The sequence below is a fragment of the Oxyura jamaicensis genome, chromosome 1 (genome assembly GCF_011077185.1).
Source record: "Oxyura jamaicensis isolate SHBP4307 breed ruddy duck chromosome 1, BPBGC_Ojam_1.0, whole genome shotgun sequence".
In the NCBI taxonomy this organism is placed as follows: Eukaryota; Metazoa; Chordata; class Aves; order Anseriformes; family Anatidae; genus Oxyura; species Oxyura jamaicensis.
In genome coordinates, this window is record NC_048893.1 from 42,800,784 (window position 1) to 42,827,600 (window position 26,817).

General features: G+C 36.8%; 1 protein-coding gene across 9 annotated transcripts in view; it reads right to left on the reverse strand.

The window, feature by feature from the left end:
- The window catches only part of ATF7IP (activating transcription factor 7 interacting protein), a 106,909-nt gene that overhangs the window by 6,994 nt on the left and 73,098 nt on the right, over positions 1–26,817 (reverse strand). For 5 of the 9 annotated variants that reach the window (XM_035335397.1, XM_035335415.1, XM_035335405.1 and 2 more), the window contains exons 10-11: positions 25,817–25,884; positions 17,775–24,465 (exon numbers count right to left, since the gene is read on the reverse strand). In XM_035335397.1, the coding sequence (XP_035191288.1) occupies positions 22,936–24,465; positions 25,817–25,884 (1,598 nt within the window). In that variant the 3' untranslated portion in view covers positions 17,775–22,935. Of the gene's footprint in view, positions 1–134; positions 248–3,453; positions 3,640–4,738; positions 4,898–7,584; positions 7,664–17,774; positions 24,466–25,816; positions 25,885–26,817 lie in introns of those variants that run through there. The other 4 variants (XM_035335450.1, XM_035335460.1, XM_035335441.1 and 1 more) reach the window with 4 other exon arrangements.

The following is a 26,817-nucleotide window of genomic DNA, read 5'->3' on the forward strand; positions in this document are numbered from 1 at the left end:
TATACACGTAAACTGTCTGGAAAGTGTCTACAAGACATTTCACTTTTTTGCAGTTCACACTAAGAAGCAATCTGAGACATGCTAATGCAGAGACAAGCCTGTAAATTAACTCATTTCAAAATTACTGTACTCACTGCATGCACTTGTGGTGGTCGATGATGCACTGTAAGCTGAGGTGTTCCAGACCCAAGACTTAGTCCGTTGTTCACAACATACGCAGTTGTTTGAGGCATTCGTACTGTCATGCCTATAAGAAGCACAACGAATACACTCTTGGGTGTTCAATACTTAAAATCAGCCAAACAGAACACTGGAAGCCAAACTCCTTGGTTCAGCTGGATGACACCAAATTTCAAATTGACACACGCTCCTCAAACTGCCACCAGACCAGAATTACTGTGCTAAAACAAAGCCACCTCCCCTTCCCTGAAGCTGTAAAAGAGAGTGAGTACTCATGTCTGCAGAGGACATAGAATAATGTTATCTTTTGTAGCGTGAAAGAAATGGGTAAGGAGGGGAGGTTGGGAAGATTCAGGGAGATTGAGTATGAAGATGAAAATCTGATCACTTTGGGATTCAGACAGGAAAAGACATACTGCAGCAGCAGGATGATATCAGTATTCAAATGCTGGAAGACTCTGCTGTGCATGGCACAGAACTAGAAAAGATAAGTAACCGTCCAAGAAGATTGTTTTCCCTCACAGAATGAGCACCACTATGGATATGTACTCACAGGAATTATTTTTCATTAAATCCCATAGCAAACTGACCTGGCTGGCAGGAATAAACTAGGTAATATTATAGCTTTGTACATAATATTCACAACTTTTGCAAATGACCAAGTAGTCATTCATTTTATACTAAGTCTTAGAAATAATACTTAAGTATTATTTTGTCCATTTAATGATAGGACATGCATATTCTGTGAGCTCTCTCTTTTTTTTTTTTTTCCCATTCTTATCAGTTGCCCAGCATGTTGTTCTATTTCTGTCTAGAAATACAAAATCTGGGGCAACCTCCAGTACCCCCTAGATCCACATTTGTATGAAATCCAAGCATTCTAATACTTCTGAATAGAAAGAATGAGTAGCTCACAGAGAGACACATTTCAGGAAACCACAGCTATTCTTTGATAATTTCTGTCTATGAATAATCATCAAGTTATCACCATGGGTGATGAGTATCAGAAGTCTAAGTAAATCATGACTCTGAGACAGCTGAAACAGTGCTAAATCTTAGTGCTTTTAGAACGCAGTAAAAAGTAGTTAAATTAAAGTGCTGAACCCTAGTTAGCCGCTTCACATTTTTTTCCTATTAGCATGAGCGTCTAAGAAGCTAATTAAACTATGCAAACTCCTACAGGATGAACAAGCATCAAAACTGGCTATTCCTTATGTATGAAAATCCTTGATTATGAGTATGTGCTGCTTTAGCACAGCTGTAATACTAAATTAAATTACATTAAATTACACAAATTATATGAAATCACAATAATCTGAAGAGAGATGGAGAGAAATACCTTAGGAACATGTAATGTACAAATTTAGTATTATTTCTGTCTGAGTGCATCTTTGTGAATATCAGGTAGATATACTACTTAGATGAGGCAGAAGAACAAACTACAAGTATGCAAAACATGTTGGATGAATTCTCAAAATTAATCTTCTGTATACACAACATAGAGGTGTTACTACTTAAACACCTGCTACTGACACTAAAGAATTTCAGTGATAATATAAACCAACTCATCAGCAGCAGTATTTCTGTATAACAAAGATGGTAAAATGCAGGATGGGCTAAAAAGTGAAAACTCATGACAGCTAGAAGGGATCAAGATACCCAATTTAAATATATATATATTTGCTATCACTGAGTGAAACATCTGCATCTGATATGCAATTGTAAAGCCTCGAAGAAATCTGTATTCCAAATAATGTGGTCTTCAACCTGCTGAGGCTAACTATCACCTGTACCTCAGGACAAGAACACCAGATGGTTAGCCTCAGCAGGAGAAAATGTTGTTAAAAATAATTAAGTAAATGAACCATTACATACTCAAAACTCCTTCCAGAACAACAGGTAGATCACACAGGTTTGTTGCCCTTAACTTGTAGTTAAGGGCAGCAATGATGAAAACGAAGCGTGGGTAGAGATTACCCTTGCCTTTTATTGCCTCTCACCAGCAGGAACACAAGATGTAGACATACACCTCAGAAGATACTGTCAGTCAGAAGAACCTGAACTCCAGTCTGCATGGCACCACAGTATCTGAAGCTCAAGGAATATGGACAAGTAGTCTGAGAGGAACACTCGAATTCCTCATCCCAACACTTCACAGACATAGCTCAAGAACTGTCTGATCGAGTTCTGCCTCACTAGCACAGCTGATTTTTCACAGCCTAAGGCAATGCAGTTGCACCTAGTCATAAGGGATGCTTTGATTTAAATTGCTACAAACATACATGGATATTCTCTTTTCCAAAAACAAGTGTTACAGAACAATGCATCAATTATTTTATGCAGGCACAGTCTTACATTGTTCAAACACACAATGTTCCAGGTCTGGCTTAAACAGATGGTGTCTAAAAAATTCATTACCTGGAGTCACATAAATGTAGCCTTGTAGTGCAACAGAACAGGGAAACATGTTCAACCAAGTTGAATTAAACATAGTAGAGAAGTTGTGGGGAGCTAAAAAAGGCGATTAAAATCCACCACTTACTAGCAAAATATAAACTGTAATTGAACTTAAAGGCTTTTTATTGTGAACAGATTTTATTCATTTCAGAATTTTTTGTTACTAGTATGGGAAGACACTGGTTACATTTGTGAAGTCAAGAGAAACTTGCTGACATCTCTAGTCAAACTCAATCATGTATCGGAAATGGTTGTGTTTGGTGAGAAATTTCATCTGTCTAAGCCTGGAGAAAATTGCAAAAATTGCTGGGCACAGGACATCAGACATTGTTATGGAATCACATTAGGATACCTGATATAAAATGAACTTTTAGACAGGAAATCAAATATAATTTAGTACATATGAATAGATTTTAATCTTACTGCATAGTAACAAAATGGTCTCTAACTATCCTTCTACAGAATAGCTGTGCTCATTATATTACTTTCTACTACCTTGTGAAGCATTGGGCATGTCATCCAGAGATGCACAGCTGTCACAGACAGTGCCTGAGATAACTTCATGCCATTTTTTCCTCATCTACGTTATCTACAGCAGGAATGATTTCTTAATGGTCTGAGATCTTCTCAAGTCCATTAATTGAAAAAAACAGTAAGAAGAAGAACCTCTATAATTTAGACTAGTATTATAAAAAAAAAAACAAAAAACATATCCATCAGGCAGAATGTATCAAGCTGTGCTGTGTATGGAATAAAGAATGTGTGTGGAATAAAGAATCCCTTTATGGATTGTGTATGGAATAAAGAATTCCTTACCTCCAGTCTGTGGATTGACTGGCCTTAAATTTGGGCTTGGCATGACAGCTCCTCTTACAGGATTCTGAGGTGGTGGTGCAGGAAGAGTGGTATAGACCACCTGATGGTTAGCAGGGGCCCGTGGTATAGGAAGTCTTGCAGCACTTTGAGTCACTGGTCGATGAGTTACATTCACTGTTGTCGGAGCTGGAAAAAGAAAAACAGACGACAACCTATAATGGAATTCCACAACATGAAAGTGATATCTCTATCTCAGAGTGCATACCTCCTTCGGAAACCAATCAGCTGAGTCATGCGAAATAAAAGCTGTCTCCGCAAATTTCTATCTGCTTTTGATAACGCAAAAAAGGAGAAAACAACCTAAGCAAATAGTAATTTTCACCTGAAATAATAATGCCAACATCTATCCAAATAAGAACAGAAAAGATAAACAAAATATCCAAAATAATCAGATTGATGACTAAAAAAACCTGTATTAAGTCAAAATACAATAATTAAAATAAAACCAAACAAAATAAAACACCCTCCCACCCCCCTTGCTTTAATAAATAAATAAAAATAAAGTTTTTTTAAAAAAACAGGATTTTTACTATTACTAAGTCTGATCTGTATATAAATAAAAGAAGTCCTGTGTGTAAGGATAGCTGTAGAGAAGATAAAAGCTGGTCATAAGACAATTCTAATGCCATCTAATCTTCAACAATTATCTACAGAAAAAGAATTAAAGGGGAACTATGTTTCTTTTTCACATTTGGGAAAAAAAAATCACTGCATACAAAACATACGTTCCGTATACTTCCAAGTAGGTGTGGAACTTTATTGTCAGCCTTGTCATTCACTCTGCCAGAAGAATTAATTGTGAAGTGCAGGTAGACAGAGTAGTGATGTTGCTAATGCTTTTTCTTCTATTACTCAAATAATATAATTGCTACAGATTTTTTTACTTATGCAATCAGGTTTTGTTAAGAATTTCCATGGCTATCCTATTTACTGGTCTTCTTTTTGCTCTGGACCATCCTTAGCAGTATTTTCTCCTCTCCGTGGAATTCGTTTAATCCTGAATTGCTTCTTTCCAAACCATCTGGACTTACTATCTTTCCCTTCCACTTCATCCACGAAGGAAAAAAAAAAAAAAAAAAGAAAGGGATATTGACTAGAATGGAAGATTCTTAAGTGACTCAAACATTTTCAATATTCACCTGAAAAGTTTACTACAATACGAGAACACAAGAGTCTAGCTTAAGAAAAAGCAGTCAGCACATTCAACGATGTAAAACGAAGTTACCTGTAGGTACTACATGTATGGTGGTCTGGGAGGGTCCACTTGTTGGCACACCTGTTTGCTGCTGACTGGTTGGTTGCAAAGACGGCACAGGGCGGGACAAGGGCTGAGTGGATATACTCAATCCTGAAGCAGGTGTCTGATTCTGCTTTTTGGCCTCAGCTTTAAAACAAAACAAAGTTACAGACAATAGCAAACAGAAATTAGAACATCACAGAGCTATTTAACCTCTTTTTTCCCATCATTCAGATTATCAAAAAATATTTCCTAGTATGACATTTCTTTCATCTTTTCATACTGCAAACCAAACTGTAGGAATTTCATTCAGTTCCCCATATTTTCATCCTCCCAGTCTTTTGCCTCCCTATACTCCATAATGTTTCATTTTATCATCATTAAGTTTATGTATTTCAGCAGAATTTGGAAACCTGTATTTTTCTATGGCCTAAAACCTAAAAAAGGGCCTAAATACTGCTGTACTCAACTTGTTTCTTAAAAAGTGGTAATTCTTGTCTACCTTTGATGCTTACATTCTTTTATTTGCTGCTTCTTTCCTTTATTCAATCTCTATTAGTCAGCCCTGTCTGTTGCTGTTTCGAATTTTCATGCCATTTTCTTGATAACGGGGAATTGCTTTATTAATAACAATAACAATATGAATTAATAACAATAACAATATGATTCTATGATTCTATAATTTTTTAAAAAGTTTTATTTTATTACATTGTCACACTCCTGAACATGACTCACTAATTACTGGGAGAAGTGAGAAATACAGTATCTGTATCTGTAATTTGCTACAGCAGTATTTTTTCCTGCTTTATAGTTTATCTGTAACATAAAATATACATTTGAGTCCAAGCCTGTATGTAAACAGGCCTTCTATCCACAAGGAGAATTGAGAAGCTGGATTTTTAAACTAGATTAGAGTAGTAATAGGCAGAGAAGGTACCACCAAAACCCAGACAACACAAGGCAAGAGAGTAAGTTTTAAGGGCATCCATTCAAATAAGGTTTGCCCTAAATAAAAAAGCACATGCAGCAACCACTAACTCAGTGGTTATGAGAACCACTTTGTGTTAAAGAACACACAACGTAAAAATAAAAAATACTCCTGAGAAAGCGTATCAGCAACGCACTGAAGAACATGTTTAGAAAATATCCATTAAGTATGTCATTTAGATTACAAAGCATTAAGAACAGGGTTAATGGCGGTGTGGCTCAACATGATTATTTTATTGATTAGCAATTGGAGACTACTTTGATGGTCTCACTCAACTGTCTTTAACACCAGCTACTAATAGCTTGAAGTAGCAGTGCCCTTCACAAACTGCTATATGATAAACCTAACACGAGATCTCAAAGATAATACAACAGAAAGTGCAGTCTTTCTGCACTCTTTCTGCCTGTAAATGAGTAGCTGAGCTACTTCTCTGAAGCCATTTGATGAAAACAGTTTTCTTTTGATGAACAACGACTACAGAAGCAGCAGCAAAGGGATGCTCATTTTGAAAACACAAATTGAGATATTTCCTGCTCTTTCATCAAATAACAGGTTTTTGTGATTAGTTCAAACTTCTTATATTTCACATGGGTATGAGAGATTTCCCAGTGTCCAGCAAATTCTTTGAAGAGATTCCTATAGAGATGCGTACACGTGCTCACTTTGAATATGTACAGATTTCTGCACATTTCAACTGCCATTGCATGATTTAAATTATGCATAATTTGAATGAGTACATTCTTAGTCATGACCTAGAGAAGATGTGCTCATGATTCAACTAGTAAGAATCCAGACACACTAGGGCTATAAAAAAGTCATTCAAGCAACAAGGACAGTCTGCGCTATTTTTTTTCCCGGTTTGTTTTTGATTTCACATGGAAGCAAGTTCATTTGTCCCTGACAAATCAAGAGTCCTGCTGAGATTCCAGCTGCAGGAAATGATAAAAGATGACCAATTTACATGGCACTAAGTAAACAGAAACAAGTAGCAAAAGATTCTTTAGCTACGTAAATAAAAAATCAGCAAGGAAAAAAATGAAAACTAGGTATGTAGTAAGCTCAGGATTAAGGTTAGAATTAATAAAGGAAACGTTCCAATGATGAATGAACAGTATCATCTTCACTAAAACTCTGGAACTGGAGAAGACAGGACAATCTGATTTATGGAAACGAACATAAAATGGAAATCATTACTATTGGAGGCATAAATAAAACTACAAATCTAAATCACAAAATGGAAAAGAAGAGGGGCTTAATTTCCATGCCAGAAAATGGGCTTGCAACATTGCAGTCACAGCAGTGAAATGCATCCACACTGCCAAAGGACATAAAAGCACAACTATATTTACTCTAATCTTGGCATACAGACCCCAAGCCAAGAACAGATCTGCATCTGGTATTTAAGCTCTTGCACACAAAGTTGTTTATTCAGGGGAAAAAAAGATTAGAAGCTGTAACAATCTAATGTCTGAATATCAACTGTGGAAAGGTCCTTAGTTAATTGGTAAACGAAGATGAAATACATGTAGAGGAAGTTTCAAAAATGTAATAAACAATTCAAACTTCTTAGATTGTTCCACGAGTTTAACAAATTTAGGCATAGACAACAACAGTGCTTAAATTAAGGGAAAGGTAAAAACCTTAAAGACAGTATTTTACACTGTGTAGGATTCCTTTTATTTAAGACCTATCAGAATACTTCAGTAAAGGTCTTGCATAACAGAAACAACAAGGAATAAAATACACTGAACTGAAACAGATGTTTATTTCTGTCTATCATTCAAGGGGATGGAATAATACTTGCAGCTCAACTGCCCCTGCTGCTAGCAAAATCTATTTCTCTTACCTTGGGAAGAGCCATCATCCTCATCATCCAGTGTAAGGTCAATGACACCTCCTGAATCGCTTCCTGCGACCTTCCCGCTCTGAAAGACAAAACTCCTTCATTTTGCAAAAGCAAATCCAGGGAACACAGAGTGAAAAGGGATATGAATTGAACATTGTGTAAGAGAGGTCTCAGAACCGAAGCGCTTATTAGAAAGGAACTGATGAAATGAGGAGGAGGAGGAGATTTCAGACAAACTTCCCCAGACTTGGAAAAACAGGCAACGACCAAGTGACTAGACTGCAATATCAAATTTTGAAGCACCTTTTAACTTTCTAAGGACAAGGAAAAAACCTTGATGACCAGTAGTATGTTGTTATTTTACAGGTAAATAAATTAACAAAATGGTATTACGATCTTTATATATCTTTTGATTATGACCCTTTTAATATTTTAATCCAATTGTAACCTGTGCTTTCCAGCATAACCTTTTGACAAAATAGTCACCGGGACAATGTATTACTCATCTTGAGATAGTCTGGGCCCACCTGCGTATGGTGAAATTGATTTCACAGTAAGAAAACCTCTTACAAAACCTCTGTGCTGATAAAATACATCACCAAAAGCCATCAGAAACTCCGATGGTTTTTAGCTTTTAAGAGTAACTTCATTATTGTATTTTATCCATTATCACAAATTTCAGCATTTGTTATTCTATGTATAAAACTGTTTGTAACCATCTCTTTAGAGAGGACAAAGACATCTTTTATGTTATTGTGAAGGCTTAACGTTATAAAAATCTAGAGGGCCATCAAACAGAATTTATCGTCTGGATCAATGACTTTCCCTTAGCTGTTCAGACTAGAGCTGGACCACCAGCTTCTTCCTTTAGCTGATGAAATGAATACTGGGGAAGGCCCTATATATTTCTTTTTTTTTTTTTTTTTTTTTTTTAATCTGCTTTCTAGAACAGATCTTGAATGAAGTCAATGTCGTCTTTCTTAAATTTGATGCAAAAAATTGTGTTTCTTTGGTTTTGCAGAAAAGTTGATCATTTATTGTTGGGCTGAATTGCTACTGATTTATAGATTACAGTAAACCAGGTTCCTTGGGACAGGCAAAGGGTTAAGAAAGCAACATAATTATCAACATCGATGAATAATTAACATTAACATGGAAAAAAATCATAAGAGTTATCAGCCACGTGTCGCCAGCATGATAAAAACTAGGAAGATTAGAGTTATTGCTGTGTGGTCTGATGAGGACAGATGCAAAAAGTCCAAGCGCTGAGATTATCTACTCAGTTAACTTTAATTAGGGTAAAGCACAGCCTTTAAGAAGGTCTTAAAGACAGTTCTCACACAGACAAGGCTTTGAGGAGAGAGAAAAGAAGCATAATAATAAATACAAATGAAAGCTGTCTCTGAATTATTGGTCACTGGATTTGGACAGCCTGACATGAACGATCTCTTTATTATGCATTTAGATTATAACCTGATTTCTGCTTAAGCTCTAATGCTGCCACTGATTAAATTCTGCTGATAACCTATATGATTTTTTTTTTTTAAAAGAGGAAAAAATAGCTAGGTACTTATGTTCCAAGGTGGCAGAAGAGACCTCTATATGGACTCTATCTTTGCTATTCATAAACATCTTTCAGATGTATTAATCATAGAATTCTTCTGTTGAGTGATTTCTATTTCAGTAACCTTCCAGCTTCAGTTTTCTTAGTATGATGAGCTGATTTAACCACTTGAAGCTTAAGATAAAAGCCACATTCAAATAATCAATGAATACTTGATTAACATAAAGTCAAGAGGAATTTCATTCCAACTTGATTATCTTCCCAGTCAATGATGTGTATTTTGAATTACGTCTCTCTTTGCCAGGAGAAAGTAGACTGAAAAATGGAGAAGGGAGATTTATGAAGAACTGGAGAAATAAAAAGAAACACTAAGCTATTTATTTTCCCCCACTATAAAATCTATTAGTCTGAAGTAATTCCCTTCAATTCTTCTTCTACAAGGAAATCTAAATCCCTAGAATCAAATATTCTATATAAAACTGTTTTGAAGTCCTACTTAACCGTGCCAGTTGAAAGTTCTTTGACTATCCCAGTCTGCATTTGTTACTGCATGCAGTTTTGATTTTGGTGTGTCTGGAAGGACAGAATCTCTAGTTATCTAAACACACAATACTAAACAAATAATCCAATTGGCCACTAATGTCTGAAGCATGCACTTTTCAGAAGAAAGACCTTCTTTGAGTTAGTCACTTCATTCAAGGTTTTGTACTGAACAACCCCGGCAGCAATCTCCTCACAGGAAATATCTATAAGTGCTTTGGTTCTTTCCACAACCTGTACTAGAAGCTGTGGATCTGCAGGGCAGTTCTGAGTGGTGCTCTGTGGTAGAATGCCCAGTCTCACTTCCAGGGCACGCAGTTCAGCTACTCCAAGAGGAAGCTGTACTCCACACACAGCACTCCTCAGCTAGTTTCTCCTAGTTCACCTGCCATACATCACCTTTGACTGAAATTTAGGGGTACAGGAAAATTTTAAGGAAACTTGAAACACTGAAAATGCTACATACTGCGTCTCTTACCAAAAGCATGTAGGGAAGTATGGTGCTGCTAGGGTATTCCCTCACAGAATAGACTGCTGATTATGCCTGCCACAAGGGTCAGGATTTTGACTGTTCAGAGCATAAGTTAACGTTTACAAGGAGAAGGAGGGTCCCTTTCTATACTCTGTAGCATTGGCAGGGTTTTCAAATTCTTGTAGATCTCTCAAGTCCAGAAAAGAGAAGAGATTTGGAAAGAAATGGGAATCAGAGATTGGAAGACTGGTTCATACTACTGTCTTACAGGGAAGTTAAGCATTTCAATGATCTGAGAGAGATGCTGTATCACCTGATACCAGGTGTTTCTGGAGTGTCACTGCTTACCAACTGAATGGTTAAGACCTACAAATGGAAGCATTTGGAATCATCCCTGCTAAAAGCAAGTAATAAATGCTTTTCTGAATGTTCTGTGCCCAACCATTTAAGAAAATAAAAACAGCTCTTTTGGGTATCATGACTATTTTATGCATGAATTATCTCCAGGAAATTTTGTTGCTACAAGAACTTGCCAAAATTCTAGTTTATAATAGAACTGTTTGAGAAAAGGTTAGAGAGAAACAACTGCTATTGCTTCTGTAAAATGAAGAAGGGGATGGGATTCTGGGGGACTGCCTTGTTGCACACCAGAAGAGGAGAGTCCGACATGCTGCTCAGAGCAAAACAATAAACCACCTTAAGAAGTCTTGAAGCCCCAGTGAAGGGGAAGTGTGACATTCGACTTCCAGACATGCATGAACAACCTTCATATTTATGTCAAAAACTGAAATAAGAGAACATGTTTTTCAGCTCCTACTATTAGAATTCAGAAAGCTTTTCGGGAGAAACTAGTAACACAGAGAAGTCTTGTCATTCTGGTCTGCTGTGAGTTTTCAGCTTTCTCCAAGCACAGGAAAGTCAAGAACACCTGAACCTGCTTCAGCTGATCTCAGCAGAAGAGCAAGATGATGCAACCATGACACATTTTCATCACACTAGTGAAACAGTAAAAACTATTTCATGAGAAGCCAAAACATGTCTTGCGCCTTATTTCACATGCCTAGCAAGTCTGAATAGCAAGCCAGTGGCCTACAGTATCAAATAAACTGTAACTGGAACAAAATAACCGAAGTAATATTAGGTGATTTGTATGTATTTCAGGAACATATTTATACAACAAACTCGATTTTTGTAAAAATCAAACAAAACCACAACCAACAAAACCATAACCTCCAAAACCATCTTTTGTCATTTTTCAGAAACAAAGCAGTCTCCAAACTGACCAGAAGTAGCACAAGAAATCTATTTACAACAGCCACTGGGTAGATTCTAGTAATCAACAGAAAACTTAAAATTTTACCTTGGGATTTAAAATAAATTTAAAGACTGCCTTCCATCCATTGTAACAGCTTACGTATGTTAATGTATATGCCTTTACACGGTCCAAAATGCTGTCGTGCACACTTACATTTTGCACCAGTTTACCCAGAGGTGACGTTGTAACTTTGTGCAACCAGGGAGTGCCACACGGGGACCTAAACCATCCAGTCAACCACAACTCTACCTGACTGCCTCAGTTTGAATCTTTTTCTGCTTCCACGTACCAGCCAGAAGTGCAACAATTTTACATAAAGCAACATGACAAATACAACCACATACACATCATGAAAATAAGAGTGCAAATTCCTGTGCCTGCTGACAGGATACCAAAGACTGTGAGACCAATGCTGACTACGTTCCCATCTAAGCTTCCAGTTATAAGGGAACAAGAACAAACATATAACACAATGTACAAGAGTTGTTGATACAAATAAGTGAGTATATGCACGCATCACGTAAACAAAACAAAACAAAACACAAAACAAAATTGGAAAAGCCATTAATCACAGAAATGTGTTGGGCCTCATCTATCCCAAAGGCATTCGTACTTTTAAAATGAAAATAGAAATTAACTGCTACTAGCATTTATGTCTATTTAAAATCTAATTTTGTACGATCTGCACTAATCTATTGCACATTTTTTTCTGCTTAGGTTTGAATTACTTCTTATATGTTTGTTCCTGCAGTATTTTTTTTTTGCAAGGAGTAAAAGAACACATTCTGAAAAAACATTAACGAAAAGTAAATATAATCTTTGTTTAAAACATATTCCACTAACAATTTCTAAATTACTACTGGGGGGGGGGGGGGAGAGGTCAAGAAAATTCTCTCCTTTGGGAAATGTCACATTTTACAGATAAATGTGACAAAAATTTTAGAAGATAGCAAGAGAAATACAAGACTTCATCTCCCCCCAACTTCCTAATTTTAATATAGTCACATCTTTATTCATCACCTGGTCAGTGAACTTCCATTTTGCAATAAGATACTTTGCATAAAAACAATGTGTCCTGTAACCGAATGTTTCATGCTTCAGTGTAATGTACGCGTGCCTAAGAATATTCATGCAAATTGGAGTTGAAAAGCAAAACACACAGAAACATAGCATGTCCTGAGTTGGAAGGGACACACAAGGATCGAATCCAACTCCTGGTTCTGCCCAGGACCACCCAAAAATCAGACCACATGTCCAAGAGCATTGTACAAACGCTTCTTGAACTGTCAGGCTCAGCGCCATGATCGCTTCCCTGGGGAGCCTGTCCCAGTGCCCGACCACCCTCTGGGTGCAGAACCTTTCCCTAACCCCCAGCCTGACCCTCCCCTGTCCCAGCTCCATGCCGTTCCCTCGGGTCCTGTCGCTGTCCCCAGAGAGCAGAGCTCAGCCCCTGCCCCTCCGCTCCCCTCCTGAGGGAGCTGCAGGCCGCCATGAGGCCTCCCCTCAGCCTGCTCTGCTCTGGGCTGAACAAACCAAGGGACCTCAGCCACTCCTCACACAACTTGCCCTCTAGACCCTTTACCATCTTTACTGCTCTCCTTTGGACACATTCTAATACTTTGATATCCTTTTATTGTGGTGCCCCAAACTGCAAACAGTACTCGAGGCGAGGCCGCACCAGCACAGAGCAGAGCACGACAATCCTTTCCCTTGACCAGCTGGCAGTGCTGTGCCTGATGCACCCCAGGATATGGTTGGCCCTGTTGGCTGCCAAAGGACACTGCTGACTTGCATTCAACTTGCCATCAACCTGAAGACCCTGATCTCTTTCCCTGGGACCACTCTTCAGCCTCTCCTGCCCCAGTCTGTACATACAGCCAGAGTTGCCCCATTCCAAGGGCAGCATCTAGCACTTGCTCTTGTTAAAGAGCATGTGGTTGGTGATTGTCCAGCTCTCTCATTTGTCAAGCTCTCTCTGCAAGGCCTCTCTACCCTACATGGAGTCAATAGCTCTTCCTGATTTAGCAACATACACAAAGTGTATGTTCAAGCCCTGCATTCAAGTCATTTATAAAAACATCAAAGAGAACCAGCCCTAAAATGAAGCTCTGGGGAAGCCCGCTAGTGACTGGCCACCAGCCTGACATAACCCCATCTACCATAACCCTTTGAGCCCAACCATTCACCCATTGCATTTTGCATCATTTATCTAACTGTATACTGGACATTTCGTCCAGAAGGATACTGTGAGAAACTGTTTAAAATGCTTTGCTGAAATCCAAAGAGATTACATCAACTGGCTTCCCTTGGTCAACCAGATGAGTAACCTTGTCATAAAAGGAAATTAAGTTCACATGAGGTGAAATGCGTGAAGACGACTGCAAGGTATGATGAAAAGCAGAAACAAAGGTGAAAAAAAGAAGCAGAAGAAAGAAAAAATACAGGAAAAGATAATTACAAGCCAAGGAGCAGCTGAGCATTCACTAGTCCAAGTACAGAAGGACTATGTGAGTGTTCTGTATTGTGACTTCACTCATTCAGTGTTGTGCATTTTTCATCAAAAAGCCAGCCAAGAAGGAATCACACATTTACAATCTCAAGGTCTTTTGAAAAGTATTCTTTAAAGAAAATCTTGTCAAATTCCATGTCCCTGCCCTGGCTTCTTCAGTTCACATGGTGTTACCTCTACACCTGCAGCACTTAATACATAACTACCCTGGGCTTTGATTGCATGGCAAATGCGAGTATCTAATTTGGGAGGTGTGGAGGAAAAGTACTTTAGTACCAAGCAACTCTTCCACATAACTTGTGAAAAGAGCAACTTAAAGACTTGAGAAGAGGGGCAAAACCAAAATAGTAAAATTTCATCCCTTTCAAATATCTGAGTGAAACCTCCTAAGTCCTGAAACAGAGGCTAAGTCATAGGCTCCTCTCAATACCACTTAATCAGTTAAGCTTAAAATTGCTTTACAGTGCCTATGGAAGATAAAATAATGAAAAGCATGTATAAAATAAATACAATTTTCAGATTTGAGCATTTTTCTTTCTTACGTTTACAATAGAAATAGGCATTTTTAAATGTTCTAGTAAATGTTCTATAAAACTTCTGATGAAAATTGATCTATCACACTAATTTTTCAGAGCAAGACTGTCTTTTTAATATGAAAACAAACAGAAGAAGACGTTTTAATTTATTGCATAAAAACTATATACAGTAGTTACACTACAATTTATGGTTATCTACAAAGGATTGGTAAAAGTGACTTATACTCAGAATTTCATGCATTTTCCACTGCATATACTACAACAACAAATGATCTCGCTTCTTCCAAATTCCAGCTACAAAAATCTTTTTAACAATTAAAGAAAGTACTGAGAAATAGATATACTGACAAATAACACACAATTATGGGAAGAAGTGCTAGGGGAAAAAAATAATACAACTTTCCTTGAGAAAGAAAAGAATTATACATTCTAGACTTTCAAAAATCAATGCCATGTGAATACTACACAAATTTAAACAGAAGTATACTAGAAAAGAGGTCTTAGAGGAAATTGCGATCATGGAACTTTTTGAAGACACAGGGAACAGGGTCACCTGAATTTGAAACTTTTGCAAGATTTGCCAATTTGTGCTTAGCTATGAAGTCACAATTTTTACTGTAAAACCCATGTTAATTCTATATAATTACAAACTTTTCCAGATTGTTTTGAAGACTTTCATTACATCCCATATGTCATTGATGGCAATATCAGGAAATACTTGAGTTATTAGAAAATGAATAAATGAAAATCAGAAAGGAATCAGTCTTGCAATAAAATGACGGTCTGTTTCTGGTGTTTAAGGGATTCTGAAGCATCTGCCTCTGGAAAACTAGGGACATTGACTCAGGCATCTTATGTACCATGCTCAAGTTTTTCAACATGCTGAGACCATTTTCTACTGTCGTAAAGTATGTTCTAGTGGGAGAAAGAATATCAGCTTTTTCAGACAGCACTGCTGCAAATTCGGTTGATTCATTTGTAATTTTGAAAGAAAAAAAAAAAAAAGAAAGAGGAAAAAAAGTTATTCCAATTCTGTAAAGAAAACAAATACAAGGAAGGAGACTGAATTTAAAGACCAAAGCACATATGGCAGATGATGTTGAGGAAAGAATATTTTTTCATCATAACTACTATTATGAAATTTAACCAAAAACAAAAAAAAACTGATTAGAACATTATATATGTCAATGACAAACTACTGAAGAAAACTGTGAAAGAAATCTCTAGAATACGAAGTAAACAGAAAATGTTATCTGTTATATCATTTTATATAACGACACTCATACACACACAAACATGCACATATGTTTTTCCACATTAAATACCAAATGGTAACCGTTGGTATTTTGAAGAAAGTTGTGAATACGCACTTCTCTATTCAAGTAAGATATTCGTGATTCAAAAAAAATAAAGTTTTGATATTATATAACGCCACGGTTCAGTTCATCACATTGAAGTAACCACACTATTAATTGTAATGCCACCTGCTTTTCATAAAGGAACATTTTAGTAAGTAAAAGTGAAAAAAATTGAGAAAAAATATCAAACCAAAACAACAACAACAACAACAAAAAAAAACCACCAAAAACCAGTTCAAAATCAAAATTAATTCCAGGGTAGTAATTATCAAAATTCTGAAGATTATTTGTGGCACACTGACACAGTGCAGGCAATTTTATTATTAATAGCTTCTACATTATCAAAACAGAAAAAAAATAGGATTTGTAAAACAGACATTCCATGAAGCATCACACCACCACCATCATATGTGACGCACCAAGGCGTTATATAATAGCAAATCAATCTGAAATTATGGGGAGCGATGTTAAAAGCATGTTCTGGGATAGGCGTGTGTGTGGGGGTGATACTGTATTCGTATGGATAAGTACAAAGCCCATATTTTGTGTTGTTGTTTTTTTTTTTTTGTCATCCATATACAAAACTACAGATTTCAAGCACAGGTGAAGAAGCTGTGGAAATCATTTTTTTTAGTACATTTTTAAGTATACTTCCATCACAGACTGCTTCAAACTTAGCACTCCCTAACACTTATCAATTCCAACGCAGTTAACTCCCACAAAATTGAAGTAATTATTCCAGCCTTGCAAAGCTGTCATGAAAATTTATTTGATCAGGTACCAAATGCATTCATCATCTCTTAGCAGAATGAAAATATCAATGGTAATGCAATAAAGCTAGCAGTTTACCTAGTTTGCATTTTGCACAAACAAAATTTCACAGGGCTGCAATACTTGTTTTGATAGTGTGTAATACTCACCTATCTCAGCATTTTATGTATTCCATTTACCAGACCATTCCCCTTACCCTTATTCAGTATTGTGCAACACTTTCTACAGAACAATGCAAGCATTCAAAAAATGAGTAGCCAGTCTTAGTAACCCCTCTGTATTATATACCCTCTCATTTATTTGTTGCAAAGAATAGACATTAGCTTTGCTACCCCTATCAGTAAGAAACATAAAGAAACATATGAAAAGTTGATTGCTAGAAATGCTGTTTTTAGGCACTAACAATTGTAATTCCAACTAAAACTACGAAGGAACACTTGACACAAGGTTTAAAAGGATTTCTGTACTATGAATTTGTTTTTCTTTAATCAAACAGTTAAAAGGGTATATAATAAACACATACATGCATACATGCACACACACACATCTCTTTACTGGCTCTTACTCTAGTAAGGTGAAACATCTACCTTCTTTCCCCAAATCCCACTGAAATATGCTACTAATCAGGAAATGTATTTTACTTATAGCACTTTTCAGATTAATGAAGCCATTTATAGCTATTACTTGTGTCTGGTGTAATGACATCATCAGTTAGACTGTTTATAAAAAAAAAAAAAAAAAAAACTTTTTATTTTTTTGGCCCAAACTGACAAATTGGAGCCTATAAAACACAAGTACGTGTACTTTTTGAAAGCTGCTCTCAGTAACTGGGGGCTGGTTTAAGTGACATAGATACAGTCTCACGGAAAGACAATCCACTGTAAAAAAATGAGTTTAAAAATCATCCAAAAAAATCTCAACAGGACATCATGTAGCTGAATTGGGTAGCTGATGTGAGGAAAAAAAAATCCAGTGAACCCATTCTTGAATGACCTTTAAAGTGCTAACACCTTAACAATGCAGAGTTCAAATTAGTCTCAGGTAGAGGTTTCACCTTACAGATGAGAGCTAGGTGCATTTTAAACAGCACAAACATAACCCCAGAGACAAAAATCAAGTATCCCATTTTACATATATAATTATGCATGTTTATTTTCAGTGACAAAGCCATGAAATGCCAGGAAACATTTTCATCAATAATGCTTCAACAATATATTATTAATGGCTGCTTATACGTTTTAAGGTGGTATGTCCACTTTGTTCACATTGTTTCCCCAATAGACACTCACAAAATTCATTACACGTTGCAAATAAAGGGAAAAACGTTATACATGTATTTCATTAACATTTTACCAGATAAACTTCCAATAGTCAGTAAAATGGCTTAAATTAAACTGTAGACACCCAAACAATTCAAGGCATGTCAGAAACAATGGGAAATGGATTGGACACTGGTGTTTCTTCTTTTTTTAAACCTAATGTTAGCTGGAAAGGTGAAATGCACAGATGAAATTTAGACTGTTTTGCTCCATAAGAGGATAAGGTGCACCCAGAGTGAGGAACAAGAAAAGCCTATTTGCCTGACTTAGTGGTACAACAAATATGACATACTCATTCTTGAACAGGCTGGTTTTATGTCAGCCATTTTTAACATATCCAACCCCATTCAAGTTTGCTCACTGTTATTTCATGTCACAACGTAATAAATCAATTTCATAGATTCCCTCAGTACGCCATGTATATATTTATATATTATCTTTTATATATATAGAATTCCTGTATCTATAACTGGGATTCATAATAAAATACTTTAAAACCATTATAAAGACTTGTTATATAAATAAAAATGCCTTTCAGTAACAATAGTATGTACTGTAATACATTAAAAGTGCTTGTCGTGTTCAGAAATGCAGTTCTGGGACCTGAGGCACTGGAATGGCCATTAGCAAAATGACTGTGACTGAATAGCATGCTTTAAATTTCTGTGCAAACAGGAAAAAATTGAAGTTCAGAGACTACCACAAACACAGTAAGACGCCCCCTCCTACTTCCCTGGGACCATCCCTTTTGGAGCAAGAAGCAGTGGAGGGCTGAAAAAGGAGTAGTAGAAGTTGAGCAAAACCATACATCTAAGCTGCTCACTGATAACTTTGACTATACTAACCCAGACAGTGTTCAACTGCTGAAAAGCTGCATGGTTCTGGAGGATCACCACAGATGTACCAGACTAAACCACAAAGCTAAGAAAGCTTTCTGCTTCAAAGCATCGTTCCAATGCCTTCAGATATCTGACATTCTGCACAACTGAGCTCTTCAGCGGGCACAGGAAAAGTGCGTACAGTGAAGAACATCTACCTTCTTCATCTCCCACACCGTAGATCACAGTATCTTACAGTGAGGATGAATTACTTACATAGCAGTAAGAGAAAAAAAAACTTATCCTGTCAGATACTACACTAACTTCATAAAAATAAAAATTAGGGTACTCCTTGAAGCAACCAACAGCAGAGATTTCCAAATTTACAAGAAAAAAACAACACAGAAAACACAAATTCACACACACACGCACTGAAGATTCATTATGAAAATGAGATGATAATAATATTTATTATTAAAGGTCAATGTCATTTCCCTGTTTTCAGAATCAGCTCCAACATGGAAAATGGAATTTAATCACCGACATGACTTTGTGGGAAAACAAAACAAAACAAATTCAGTTGACTTGGTTAAGGCTAAGTGCTTTTTTTTTTTTCAAGTGAAATGGCGAATGAGTTTTACAAGACAATCTAATTAGAAAAATTCAAGAGTGACAGATGATAAATTTATTTCAATGTGTATTTGCTATATTCATTTTTAAAGTGAATTTTAAATGATGACTAACAATTCTATACTAACATTCAAACCAATGGTGCTTTACAAATCATGACAAACAAACTGTACTTAACCTGTTGGTTCACTAACATGCTCTGCCGTGTAATGGAAATATAATGGAAAGGGAAACAAAAAATAACGAACTTAGTTATCATGCTGTTTGAGATTCTCTGCTGATACTGCCACTGAGGAGTCCAAGTCATGGCAATTGTGATAGATTTCATGAACACTGCACATAACCTGTACTGTATAAACGGGACTGGTTTAAAATTTTCTCAGAAAAGAAAAACAAGGCAAAAGGAGAGGGGGGAAGCAGGGGAAGACCACTTCCCCCATATTACTGTACACGTGGGCAAAGTTGACTTTACAGAAGCAGCCAAACACCCACTCTGTTTGCCTACTTCAGTTCTTCTAGAGAGGAAATACATGTAAGGAAGATTCATTTAATACTGGGAGTGGGAGGAGGCAAAGGGAAGATTTTTCAGTTGCAGAAGGCTAGAAATACATTCAACTAATTAGAATTCATTCTATTAAGCTTTCCACCAATATTTAATGACTCCAGCCCTTTCAAAGCAATCCTACTTCCAGCCCAAACTAGGAATGCTTTTTTTCAGTTTCAAAAATTTTTTCTCTCATACAAAAATAAAAACATAATAGTACTGCAGTCAGTAGCTTTGAAGTATCAGGTTCAAACTGAAGGTAGTAAGAAGACTTTGTATATACTTGGTGTCAGTAAAATTGCAATTTAGCCAATGAGAAGCTAAAAATATTTAATTAGTATCCAACAGAATGGAAGTCAAATTAGAAGCCAAACAGTAATTTAGCAGAATCAGAGACATGCCCAGATTTGCCACAAGGGTCCTTGGGTCCTTTATTTTTTTTTTCTTCCCAGTTTGAATTACCCACTAGATCTGTGTTAAGGAATGAAACCATTAGCAATATGCTGTTACAGTCAATTACACGGATGCAGTTAGCACCAGAGCAGGGCACGTGGTCAGTATGACCATAATAGTATGCAGCAAGAGGGAACAAAAAAAGAACGATCTCCCGGCAACATACTTTTCTTGTTTCTGCAGGATAAATGTTCAAATCTGGTATGCCAGAACAAGGAACTATCTACACAACAGGAAATTTCTATGCCAGAGAAAATAATACGCTTCCATCCTGGTTAAAGTTTGGAACAAATCTTTTTGAACAAGAAATGAAATTTTCCAGTCTAGTTGAATTATGAATTCTACAAAGCCCTAAAATTTAGAAACCTATGTTAAGCTAAAAAATCCTAGAATAAGTTACTGCTCAGTTCTCCTTTGCTGTGAGAACTGTTTGCCCTTCATTTTTTTCAATTTATATTTCTAGTCACTAGAAAGGATTGCTTTGCCATTTGTGTTTGTTTTATTATATGCTTGATAAAATAATTCTGGATGTGTGATTTCCTTCCTATAGTCAATGATGTCACAAGCTAATGCTGCAACTAAGCGGATGTCGGACCGTGTGGCAGAAGTAATTTTTATATTAGAATTATACCTGCTCAACTTGCTTGTTCATTTATAACAGCAGCAAACAAAACTGACTGTAAACATAAAAAATATACATAAGATGTTTATAGCAATCTCAAAACCTCTTAATCTTTAATGAGATCAAGCAGAAAGTTGAACACTCCACACGGCTCTTACGCTGCAGAAAACCGATGCAGTAAATATAACTGATCTACCCAAGGCCACAAAGATCATCATCATCAGCCAAGATAAAGATTGACAAGGTCGGGCATCTGCTTTTTGTTCAGATTATGACAAAATGCTAAGTCACATTCCGCATTTGAAAATCTTTTTCAGCAAGGAAATTCTGCGAAGAATTAAGAATTTTTTATGGCAAATTTATTATTTCAGCTGGAATATTTCTCTAGTTTGTTCTACTACTGAGCAACATAAACACTTGCAGTTAAGTCCTTAATGTGATAAACTGTGTGTGCACACATACAGAGAAGTATGTATGCATGCATTTCAAAAGGATGAAGCCATTCTTATTTTATTCAGTTAATATGACGGAAAGCAGTTTTAAATGCTATACTGTTTCTTTTTCCAACCTAGGCCATAATTTATGGCCAAATTTTCATTTTTATTTATAATAGTATTTCTCAATTTGTCAGAATCTCTAGTGAAAAATTATGGCATAGAAAAGGAGAGACAAACCATGAGTCAAGTCAGGGTCTCTAGTACGGCTCATTAAAAATGAACTATGACTAGCCCTCCTGGTCTGTAAATTTTTTCATTAAAGAACCTTTTTAAAATACAATTTCATTTCTCAGACGTAATTCATATTTACTGTCCTGTGAGGATTTCTGACCTGTCAAAACCTCCTATGCAAAATGTAATGATAGGATCAGTTTATTAGGGTGACTACTGAACTAATCTAAAGTTAAAACCAAACAGAGTGTTTTGATAGTGTTTGGTGGGGAAGAACAGGACATGCTTCTTGAGAAAGAGTTCTGATGGACTGTCACATTATACTCACAAAGACTATACCGCAAAGGCAGTGTGAAATGTAATGGAAGAAAGGGGAAGGTGAGAGGGAAATACAAAAAACACCTCTCATAAGATAAGCACACACAGAGACAACACTTCAATTCTAATTACTGGCCATTTAAGCAATAAACTTTTTTCTCAACTCTTTTGAGAGCATTTTCCTCATTTCATGCACAACTGAAGAGATATCAATTTTAGTATAATTTGTATCAAATAGTGCTTTTGGAGACCAGAATGACTGAAATCTTAGCCAGAAATCTGAAAGGAAAACGAAGGCCCTGCAACAGATATCTGTAGCTCACAGATGAAATAAATTTTAAATGTTTAAAACAACAACAAAATCTGCACAATCCTCTGGCAAGTCTGGTAACAATTTGAACAAATAGAGTGACAGTGGTCAAGCAATTCCAGGTGTTTTCATGCATATGTATCTATTTGTAGCATATCTCTGTCTGTTTCATTCAGCTTGTACATTTCTCTGTGATTTCCAGTAATCAAGTATTTGATTTGTAAGATGCTACAGTAGTGCCAGCAGGCACAGAATGGTGTAATAAATACACTCTTCTCAAAATATAAAAGCCATGTACTCGGTGTAGAAAGCATAGCTCTTCAGCTAAGTGGAAATCAGTATCTCCCTTTCTTTTTTTTTTTTTTTTTTTTTTAATAGCTCCGCTCAGCCACTTAGAAGTCCCAGCTGCCACAGAAAGTCATACAAACTCCAAGCCCTGCTCTGTTTTAAGTTTCTGTTCCATAGCTCCCTTCAGGAGTGCGAACAGGATACTTCTTGCTAAACTAGACCACAAGAAATTTCCTTAGTAGACCAAGTGAAAAAACAAATTTGTTAACTTTTCCATTTTAGTAACTCGTTTGAAATCAGTTCCATTACAGAAGCATCAAGTCATCGGTTCTTGTTTTATCACGCGCTTTATGAAGACAGGTTCATTACAACAGGCTTGAAGGGGACTGCCAGTTAGGTTCACACTGTCTATGTTCGTGGGGAGAAACACCTTGGAAGAACTGTGGTTCAACAGGATGGGGCTTTTAGATTTGAGAGCTGTATGTCCCTCAGGGACTAAAGTCACAGAACTATTGCCAGGTAGCACCCCAGATTTCTTAGGAAATAAAATTTTGCCTCGTTCTACAACAACATGCTTTATAGAAGAGGTGGAGGCACCAGACAGTGATTCTTTTATGACTTCATTTGGGATCTTGCTATATAGGTAACTGGGGGTGTTATTCTCCATTATATCTGACCAAGCCCTGTAGCGAACTTCTGCAGCTCCCCAGTAGTGTCTAATAGCAGACTCCGAGCGATGGCCCGTCACTGCCATTATTTCTCTAGGCCCCAGTCCTGCTTCACACAGTAGCTGGATGGTGGTAGTTCGGAGCGAATGATTGGTATATCGCTGGGAGAGCCTGGCTGCCACACTTATCCTGGGCATCATCGTACCTAAGTAGTTCACACCCATTGGTTCTCTTTTGTACCATACTGGCTGTTCTTGCATTTGCTCTGATGTTAGCTTTAAAGGATGCAGGTAAAAGGCAGGGGGCTCCGGAGGCAACTTAGACAAATAAAGCTCCAAGGAAAAAACAGGACAGTTCGGGTCCCCTGGCATATCATACATTTTACCCATTTTATGAGGATCTTCTCCATTTTTTCCTTTGCCGGGATACCTAAACATGGCATATCGACGCCCGTTCTTGTCCTTCTCAACAACAAAAGCATCTGGAGCCAGATCTCTTAAAATTTCCCTCCCTCGTTTGGCAAAATGCAACTGCAAATCAAACCACACCTTGTTGACGAGCGCCAGGGGACTGTGCAATCCCAACACACCAGACTGTTTAATCTTACGCAAGTCCTCAGCAGCTATAGGAGGATGGTGGTGAGTCTCATCCTTTCCCTGCATGCGCAGCATCTTCAGCACACTCACAAATACCATGTTTGCGCTAGCAAACTCTTTGTCCTTCATTAAGCAAATCTGTCGATTATACGGTGGCATTTTGAGATGCCGGTTTAAGCCAGCACGCATTGACTTGTAGCTTGCCACACTGTAGGTATTTCCATCGTGATTCCTTATTGTGTAATAGAACTCTCTTAGAATATCATTGAGTTCACTTACTGGGACCAATTCAAAGCTAGGATCCTTGCCATTTTTGGCCAGCCACTGTTTTAATAGGTTAGCTGCCCAGCCAGTCTGCTTGTGGGTGTTTTTGATGCTCTTAGCATCTTCTTCCTCTTCCTCCAAGCCAAAGAGGACATCCTCGGGGAAGTTAAAATTCGTCTGTGCTGCTTCTACCGCTTCTTTATTTTCTGATGAAGTCTCTTCCTGTTTCAACTGCTTTTCGAAACAATTGATCAAAGTTGTACCATCAAATATGCCACAGGTATACGGCACACAGCGAACTACTTTTTGTTCTGAGAGCTGTGAAGTGCGGAGTAATACATAATATTTTGGATCTTACATAACAAAAAGCAGGTGGCATTAACTGGATTTTTCAAATGACATGGCATGTCAGTTTTATACCTCACTAGCCAATCAAAATGCATCTGGTCCTTCTTTATTAACCATGGCATTACACATGCTTTAACTGGTTTGACTGAAAGCAAACCTACAAACTTACAGCATAACAAAAGGCTGACAACCAGAAAGCATCCTGTGTCTATCAGTTCTCTCCTCCTTGCTCACCTTCCGTTGCTAAATACCACTATCACACACAATCTTTTTTTCCAAAATCTTTTCCAGATTTCAGGCTCTACCAAAGAAGAAAAATTTCAAAATACGCATCTTATACTGAAAATTAAATCTTAAAACCATGAATCTGCCAACCATTCTGATACTTAATTTCCTACATATCAAACACTGACAATTTTTATAGCTATAATCCACAGGTATCTTTTAAAAATGACAACCATTCTTTATTAAATGCTTTAATTAAAAGGTTCAGTAAGGCATGACTTATGATCTATAACACTGGTCATCTCTGCCAGACTATTTCTGCAACAAGTGAAAAACAGAAAATCTTCTTGCTTTGAAATACAATTCAGATTTATCTGCACCTTCAAACACCATTAAATGTGAAATTTTGGTTAGAAGAAGTTCATTTTATTCCCCACAGTAAAATGTCTTCCAATCAACAACAACGTAAGTATGAGGTGCTTTGTGAAATATCTGTATGCAAAAAAAAACAACCACTTAATTACAAGTAATTTTAAATAGCTTAAATTCAACCTTAAAATTTCAAAGCAAGGTCAACAAATTTTAGATGAAGAATGCAGAAGTTCCCCTTTCTCATGAAGTAGTTATTCCTGAAGAAAGTTTTTTTTTCTTTTTTTTTTTTTTTTTTTTAAATGACATGGAATTGAAATATAACTCTATTTCTTAATAACTTCTGGATTAGTGTGAAAATGAAAGAGCTGCAATAATTTACAAAATACTTGTATCTTTAAGTTCAAGGCCTTTAGACAAAAACTGAGCAGGGTTTTCTTTCATGTTAGCTCTGTTGTATCAGACACGGTTTTACTGTTCTCTGGAATTACTAAGTCATCTACCTACACAAACACATTGGAAAACTTCTGAAAGGATTACCAGAAGCTCCTGCTCCCAGTAATACTCTGGATCAGAAGAAGAAGAAAAATACAAATGGACAGAAACTAGAAAGGATGGCACAAAAAGAAAACTAATATAGTTTCATTATGAGCAATAAAGGTAAAGAGCTTATCTCCTGTGGATTGTAACTTTAGAAGTTTATATAGAAACATAATCAACAACCTACCTGTGTTGTTCCCTCAGCAGTTCGCTTGTTTGCCGAAGTATCTGTTGGTGGCCTGCTTGTCTGGTTTTCTGAGGGGTCAAGAAATTGTTCATTTGCAGTATCTAATCAGTACTGAATACTGCTATCCACTATACAAATTGGGAGGCAACATTTGAAGTTGTTTGATACTAAACATTCACTATGTGGTACATTTAATATTTTTCAGCCCTGAGTGTCAACTGCAAGTATTCAAGCTTAATTACTACCATTTTTTTCAGAGGGAATGGAAGTTACAAAAAAGCAAAATGGCACTTTTCAGCATATAAGTAATATTCATTCCCTTCCCTGAAAGTCTGACAGAGTATTCCAAATATTTTGTGAACAATTCCCTTGGTTCTGAGGACAAAACATAGTTCCAGTCTCTCTTGCCCCTGTATGTAAACAGACAAGATATTAAACTGAAAAAAAAAGTTACTCAGCATTTTTATGTGAAAACTGTCTAAACAATGGATGGTTAGACTGCAAAATATGTAACTGAGGCAAGTTGTGCAGGGAGAGAGTATTCTTCCTAGCTCATCCAAACACACTAGCAACTACAGACTACACTAGCAACTTAAGCAGAAGTTGCTTGAGTATTTGAAGTAAACATTTAAATCCAAATTCTCCCTTCTCACTCCCTGACATTGTAACCAGAGCTTAGCAGTAACAGTGTTGGCCCAAAGCAGTGTTTCAGTTCTGGTGAGAAAACCACTGGGGGATCCACCAAGGCTATGTGAGCTGCAGAAAACAAGACAAATTTCTGGGCACACAGAGCCTTCCGTTGGTCACTGTCCCTAAGTTGTATTATATATCATTATACTAGCTTTACAGATAAAAACTAAATACAAAGCATATAGCTGTCATGTTGATGGAAGACAGATTTTGACACAGGTAATTTAGAGATAGAAAAAATAAATTATTTCTGATGTCAAGCTCTGCTTGAGTTAATCCTAACTTCATACTGTGCCAATTAGAAACTCTTG